The sequence below is a fragment of the Ipomoea nil genome, unplaced genomic scaffold (genome assembly GCF_001879475.1).
Source record: "Ipomoea nil cultivar Tokyo-kokei standard unplaced genomic scaffold, Asagao_1.1 scaffold3172, whole genome shotgun sequence".
NCBI lineage: Eukaryota > Viridiplantae > Streptophyta > Magnoliopsida > Solanales > Convolvulaceae > Ipomoea > Ipomoea nil.
The window spans coordinates 2,866,114-2,874,106 of record NW_017619600.1 but is presented as its reverse complement, the minus strand read 5'-3'; the positions used below and the strand labels follow the sequence as shown (position 1 = coordinate 2,874,106).

The 7,993-nt window shown below is 42.7% G+C and overlaps 1 protein-coding gene across 1 annotated transcript; it reads left to right on the top strand.

Moving 5' to 3' along the window:
• The first annotated feature begins 615 nt into the window (after nt 1-615).
• On the top strand, nt 616-7,573 carry LOC109168107. The gene is made up of 8 exons (XM_019317153.1): nt 616-773; nt 4,972-5,461; nt 5,507-5,626; nt 5,735-5,886; nt 5,973-6,608; nt 6,718-6,959; nt 7,110-7,396; nt 7,484-7,573. Exons 1-8 carry the CDS (start codon nt 616-618, stop codon nt 7,571-7,573), a joined length of 2,175 nt encoding a protein of 724 aa, XP_019172698.1.
• The last annotated feature ends 420 nt before the right edge of the window (nt 7,574-7,993 follow it).

Here is a 7,993-nt window from a genome sequence, read left to right as displayed (position 1 = left end):
CCAAACTCCAACAGGTACCACGCAACCCACGGGGGACACACGAGGGACACAAAAGGAAAGTCGAGGGAAGCCACGCAACCCCTCACAGAGATTAAAGGTTGCTAGGGCCACCCTGCCCCAAAACCGGGAAAAGACAATGGCGCAGGTCCCAGAGGAGGGGACGGAAATCACCCATGGAAGGATCCTTGCCTTGAGTAGAGCCCGAATCGGACACAGTGACGTAGTCACCGGAACCTTCCTCGTGCACACCATTCCTGCCATTGTACTATTTGATTCAGGAGCCACCAATTCATTCATAGCAGTCGAATTCGCCGCAAGGCTCGGTTTAACCACAGGTACAGGGGTACAACTAAGAGTCAAAGTGGCATCAGGCGAAGTGTTGAAGTGTGATCGCATGTACAAGGACATAATGATCACCATCGGTGGAATAGAATTCCCTAGCAATCTAATCCAGTTCAAGTTGGACGGAATACAGGTAATCTTGGGAATGGACTGGCTGGGGAAATTCAAGGCACAGATCCTATGCGGCGAACAAAAAGTGGTCTTGGGGGGACCGAACGGAAATGGGTGTCCTACCGCGGATCCCCCAAAAATTCAGAAATCAAAATAGTGAACATGATGAAAATGAAGAAGTACTTAACAAGAGGGCACGAAGCCTTTTTGTTCTCAATTGAAGATTTGGATGCCAAAAATAATGAACCACAGATAATTCCGGTAGTGGACGAATTCGCGGACGTTTTCCCAAATGAAATCCCCGGAGTACCTCCACCCAGGTAAGTGGAATTCACTGTGAACTTGGTGCCAGGCATTGCCCCTATCTCAAAGCCACCCTATAGGCTGACACCAAAAGAAATGCAAGAACTGAAAGCATAGCTACAGGACTTGTTAGATAAAGGGTACATACGCCTCAGCACCTCACCATGGGGAACACCGGTACTGTTCGTCAAAAAGAAAGATGAAAGCATGCGATTATGCATTGATTACAGGGAATTAAATCAGGTTACCATAAAGAACAAGTATCCCCTCCCTCGGATAGACGACTTGTTCGACCAACTCAAGGGAGCAGGGGTGTTCTCGAAAATCGATTTGAGATCCAGATACCATCAAATAAAAGTGGGCGACCCAGACATTCCAAAGACAGCCTTCCGAACCCGCTACGACTACTATGAGTTCACAGTAATGCCATTCGGGCTAACCAATGCGCCCGCAGTATTCATGGATCTCATGAACCGTGTATTTCGACCCTACCTTGATGACTTCATGATTGTAACACCCCAGATTTTCAAGACTTTTAAAACTTATATAATAAAGATAGAATCTCATTAAATCCCAAAATACGATACAAAGAGTACGAGGTGCTATGCCACACCCGAGCTAGAGAACTCGGGTGCACAGGCTAAATTCTAAAACCTCAATCAGTATCAATACTAAATCATGACACGCAGGCCGAAAGGCAAAACTATCTAAGCTACGCCCCAAGCTTCTAGCGCGCTCCAGTGATCTACTCGTCTGTGCCTGAAAGCCAAATATATCTGTTCAGCGAGAGATGCTGGTAACCCACTCCAACACATTGAAATACAATACATATAGAGATATATATAGATATACGAAAACCATTTTGAACATGAAGATATATCCTACGAACTGTAGCTTTTAAAACAGGGGTAGACTCGACAGATAGAGCTAAGCACAGACAACAGTTATACCAAACATATATAGTTTACAAACAGGCAAGACAGGTAAAGATAAGCATAATTAATAATCATAACCCAACATATACGATTCCTAGTATAAATCCCATAGTCACATCCCCAAGACACTCATAACAACCACTCATCCGTATCTCATCACATAGCACACTTTGTTGGCGCCACAGGACCAATTGCATGCCCATACATGAGGGTCAGCGCATATAGCTCTGACACGGCCCCGCAGCACCCTGCCCCGTATCGCAACACGGAGGGGTCGATCGCAACCGACCGATGAACCGCAGCTCATCATAGTTTGATCGCAACCAAATAGTGGACCGCAGCCCAAGAGTATGTCATTTGACCGCAGCCAGGAAATATGAACCGCAGCTCATGTAGAAACGTTTGATCGCAACCAAACGGTGGACTGCAGCCCGGGAGTGTAAATCTGACCGCAGCCAGCTTCTGAACCGCAGCTCAGGAATAACCAATCCGATCGCAACCGAATTGGGGTATCATGCACACATAACACATAGCAAGCACATGCAACCCACATTAACACATTGGGAAGGGGGAGAAAGCGTATAACAAAACCTATGCGTGATCCTTCACATACTAAGAATAATCCTAAGGGGTTCATACTTCTTTCACCTAGGTCAACGGGATACCAATTCAACTAGCATGCAATATATAAGACTCATACAACCTACGAACGGTACCCGAAATATCAAACTAGACATAGGCACGATAAACGGAGTCCGTTGGGACACCACGGGGGTCAGGGGAACATCAAACGGGGAAGCCAAAATCTCAAATTGGGTACAAACTAGCGGGTAGCCGGTGGGTGAGGGGTCACCCGCCGGCTGCCCGCTGGCGGCACTGTTCCGGGCAGCGGGTGCCCGGCGGGCAGCTGCCCAGCCGGCGTTGCCCAAATAGGCCGCGGGTAGGTGGCGGGTCCCCTACTCCCACCTACCCCCCACTGACTCTTTTTCACCAAAAACGCCCCGGGAACCTTTGTGGAACCCGAAACCATGCTTAGACACTTTCAAACGCAATTGATAACACACGTGGACAATTAACGGATCAAAATCAAGAAACATATGGAACATAACCTATCATGCTTTTCTAAACACCCAATCATGCGAATTCCCACCCAATATACCAAGAATAATACCATACGGATTCCACGATATAACCTAGGGTTCTAATTATTTTTAAATCAACAAGAACACAATTCATCTTCTAAAATCAAGATTCGGTAGGAATATCATATAACTATCAAGAACCTCATATAATCATTAAGAACATCAAGAACACCATATAATTATCAAGAACGTTATATAATCGTCAAGAACACCATAATTATCAAGAACCTCTCATCATCAAGATCACCCATGGAATCATCCCACCAATCATCAATAATAATATCACAAATCATCAATACACAATAATATGGGGAAATCCTAAGAGGGGAATCATAGCTATGAAAATAGGTTTTGTTGAGACATGGGTTACCTTTTAGCCTTAATTAATTCCTTAGCTATGAAGGGTCTTTCTTGAAGCTTTCTTCTTTCTTGATTTCTCCTAAGGGAATTCTTGGAACTTCTTGTGTGGTGAGGGATTATTGTGGTGGGGGGGTTCTAGGTGCCTCTTAAGTCCCCTATTTATATATTTAGGAGTCCTAATTAGGAATTAATATTATAGGCTTGCTAATTCTATTCCTTTTGGGACTAAGGATTGGGTTTAGGGATAAGGGCGCATGGACTATGGTGGGCCTTTCCTAATTTAATTATTGTGATTTAATTCTTTCTTTTGGGTAATTGGTTAAATGATTAATTGGTTTTAGGGATCGTAACATGGGGTGTTACAATGATTGTATTCATCGACGGCATCTTGGTCTACTCACAAGACAAGGAGGAACACGAGAAGCACCTCCGCACAACCTTACAAACCCTGGGGGAAAATCAGCTATACCCTGTGAATTGTGGAAGGACAGCTTGGCATTCCTGGGCCACGTGTTAACCAATGAGGGGATCAGGGTAGATCCAACCAAGATCTGCGCAGTCAAGGAATGGCCCACACCAAAGGTAGTTCCAGAGGTTAGGAGCTTCCTTTGGTTGGACGGTTACTATCGAAGATTTGTACCCGATTTCACCAAAATAGCCCAACCCCTGACAAGGCTTGTTAGTGTTTTGTTTTTCTCCATAAAACCCCAACATATAATTGGCAATATTATTATGGCAAACTAAGATAGGGTTTAGTTTGGTGTCTGTTTACTTTTACAAAAGACTGATTGATCAGACACTTCAACAGACGCACTGACACTGAAGATCTGATAAAGGGAGATGTTTCCAAAATGCTGAACGCGGTTTGAGAAGACAGTTTTGGAAAGAATATCAGCGGATCTGTTTTGGAAGGTATGGACCGAATCTTTAAGATTGCATTCTTCACAAATTGTCCTACCATCTACAATCAAAGATATTTTTGGAGAGTGTTCTTACCAAGGAAGTATAAGTATCTTCATTCGGTCAAGAATTAGGGTTACGTTTTAAGAAGACAAAAAAGCACTCCTTGCTATACATAAGATCACATCTTTAATTATGCCTCTTCTCAAGGGTATATGTTCTTGGTGATTATGATGAAGAACTTGAGAAGAACTATCGTTGCTTAAACGAAAGGACGCGAAGATCACCCAGTTGTGGGAACAACGTGGGACTGCGTCATTGAAGTGGACTGCATCAGAGTTAGCTCTCCAATCGAAGGGATTTCGTTGGACTTCTGCATGCGTGGCTCTCCGCCTTCAACAATCCACTAAACCTTTGTAGACTGGGTACGTACCTTGTGTGGGACACTTGGGTGAGATTCTTGTTTCTCTACCTTTGTACATTGGATTATGAGTTAGTGTATTGGACGCCTCGGTGATCGTCCCCCAGACGTAGATACACACTGTATCGAACTGGGTAAACATCGTTTGTGTGCCTTTATTGTCTGTTTTAGTTTTCCCTCGACAAACTAATCTTTTATCTATTTGTCTGACTGACATCTCACGTCGTCACATCAGTCAGTCTTCTACAACAGTGCTTATTGCTAATAATTATCTTAATCTGGGAAAATGCAAAATTACATGTGGTATCAGAGTTTTTAAGTCTACACAATGACTTGATCCTTACGGGAAGTTTTGTTTTGCATTTTTCTCTTGTTAAGAAGCTGTTTATCTTGTTGTCTGTTGGGTATTTGTCTGCTTTCTGCCTGTGTTTTTTGGCTGGGTGTCTTTTTGATTCAGGATGGATGGAAGCATGAAACCACCTGAATTGGATGGCCACAACTATTCTTTCTGGAAGGCTCGAATGGAGATTTATCTTCAGGCACAAGGTACCAGAGTATACTGTACTGTCCTCACTGAATGGAGTCCTCCGACAGTTCAGAATGCTGATGGAACTGCTGGGGCCAAACTTATTGAGACATGGACTGAAGAAGAGATGACGTCCTCTGATTTAAATAATAAGGCACTAAATTCTATTGTTGGATCTCTGCATGAATCAGTCTTTACTCTTGTCACCGGAATAAAAGAAGCAAAACGAGTATGGGACACTCTTGAAACCAGATACGAAGGTACCAGTGATGTCAAGCAGTCAAAACTTCAGTTGGCATTATCAGAATTTGAATCTCTCAGTATGGGTGAAGAGGAAACGATTTCAACCTTTCACAGTCGGGTTCAGAATTTGATGAACAGAGCCCCAGTACTTGGTGAACCTTTTACTGATGAAAGAGTGGTCAAAAAGATCCTTCGATCTTTACCCAAACGTTTTTGAATGAAGGTGACTGCAATTCAAGAACACTCAGGCTGGGAGAAAAAGAGTGTGGGTGAACTTATGGGAAGTTTACACACTTATGAACTTGAACTGCTAGCTGATGATGAACCTATAATCACAGAAAAGGCAAGTCAGTAGCTTTTGTTGCCGAAGCTGATCGAGAATCTGACATAGATGAAATTGATGACGAAGCCTTGGCCCTACTAACAAAGAACTTTAAGAAAATATTGAAAGGCATCAACCGAAGGAGTCAAGGACAACCCAACAGGACACAATACAAAAGTGGAAACTCCTCATATCAGAAAACAGAAACGCCTTCCTTCTCACAGAACAGTCAGTCTCAAAGTGGCCGAACAAGACAAATCAGAAGTAATTCGACTGACACAGTTAGACCCCTAAACAGATCAGTGCAATGTCGAGAGTGTGAAGGATTCAGACATATACAATCTGAATGTGCAACTTATCTCAAAAGGAAGAAAGCTATGTCGGTAGCTACCCTCAGTGATGATGAAGATGAAGCAGCAAATGATCAGGCTGATGAAAATGTGGGAAACTTCGTGGCCTTCTTTATATCATCAGAAGAGAATGATACCGATGAAGAATCTTACATACCATCAGATGACTTTGAAGAGAGACATACACAACTGGAACTGGAATTTGCTAAACTAGTTGGAAGTTGGGAACAACTGGTGAAAGTTAACAAGAGTCTGAATGACGATCTGAAGCAACGAGATGATCACCTGAAGAAACTATCTACTGAACTCGTCCTAAAAGAAGATCTCATTACCCAGATAAGATCACAAGAGGGAAAATTGATAAAGGAATTGGAGGATCTGAAGAAGAAAATCAAGATGATGGATACCACCTCTACCTTAGACAAAATTCTGGATTCTGGTCGAAATCCCAATGACAAAAAGGGACTTGGTTTTGAACGAGGAGAGTCCTCAAAGATGGCACCTATGTTTATAAAAGAAGGAACATCAGTAGATAGATCATTTCACAATTATGATCAAAGTCAATCATCACAGATAAAACAGAAAGGGATCATACACACTCGGATTGCTGACCCTCAATCTGGCAGATTCAAAATACATTCCCAGTACTCAAGGTTCAGGACCAAGCTTGTAAAAGTCAGACAATACATACCCATCTGTCACTACTGTCAAACAAAAAGGGCATACCCGACCTGAATGTTACTTCTTCTACAAAGATCAAAGGAAGGAGAAATATCAGAACAAGTCCATTACTCCCTTCGTGAGACAAGTTTGGGTCAGGAAATCAGAAGTAATCTGCTACCCCACAATCGTTCTGACCGCCTCTATGACTGCAACAAGATGGTATTTCGACAGTGGATGTTCCAGACACATGATTGGGAATGTCAAGTGTCTCATGTCTATTCAACCTAGCAGTGGATCAGTTACGTATGGAGACGGGCAAAAAGGAAAGATTGTTGGAAAAGGTATCCTAAATGTTCCAGGTTTACCACATCTGGATGAAGTTCTCTTAGTCAGTGGACTGAAAGCAAATCTCATTAGCATCAGTCAGCTGTGTGATCAAAATTGGAACGTGTGCTTTAATCGTGACTGCTGCTGAGTTCGTGATAAAGCAGACCAAGTGGTAATGGAAGGAACACGATCCTCTGACAATTGTTACGTTCTGACCAATGAAACTGCATGTCTAATATCTAAAACAGATGAATCAAAACTGTGGCATCGACGATTGGGTCACATAAACTTCAGAGATATGGATAAAATGATCAAGTTAGATGCTGTTCGTGGGATACCAAAGCTCAAAATAGAACACGAAGGAGTCTGTGGAGCATGTGCAATTGGAAAGCAAATAAGGGCTCCTCACAAAGCTGTAAAAGTGATCACTACTGAGAGATGTCCAGAACTAGTTCATATAGACCTCATGGGACCAACTCAGACTGAAAGCATTGGCGGAAAGAAATACATCTTTGTCTGTGTAGATGACTTCTCTCAGTTCAGCTGGGTATACTTTCTGAGGGAAAAATCTGAGGCATTCAATGCATTCAAGACTCTATGCATAAGAGTGCAGAAAGAAAAAGATTAACCAATAATAAAAATCCAAAGGATGAGAAGTGATCATGGGAAAGAGTTTGAAAACTCTCTATACTCAGATTTCTGTTCTGAAAATGGTATAGCTCATGAGTTCTCAGCTCCCAGAACAGCTTAACAGAATGGTGTGGTGGAAAGAAAGAACCGGACCTTACAAGAAATGGCTAGAGTTATGTTACATGCATCGCATCTGCCACAACGTTTCTGGGCTGAAGCAGTACACACAGCATGTCATACTGTGAATAGAGTATACCTCAGACCAGATACGTCTAAGACACCATATGAGATATGGAAAGGGAAGAAGCCAAATTTAAAGTACTTTCAAGTATTTGGAACAAGATGTTATGTACTAATTGATAGGGAACAAAGAGGAAAGTTTGACCCAAAGAGTGATGAGGGCATCTTTCTTGGGTAC

Bases quoted from the DNA above. Each gene is read 5' to 3' on its own strand.
- LOC109168107 (XM_019317153.1), top strand. From the start codon at position 616: ATGATGAAAATGAAGAAGTACTTAACAAGAGGGCACGAAGCCTTTTTG. The intron at 5,627-5,734 runs GCAAGTCAGTAG...AAATATTGAAAG, and splicing joins AACCTATAATCACAGAAAAG to GCATCAACCGAAGGAGTCAA. The intron at 5,887-5,972 runs GTTAGACCCCTA...TTATCTCAAAAG, and splicing joins GAAGTAATTCGACTGACACA to GAAGAAAGCTATGTCGGTAG.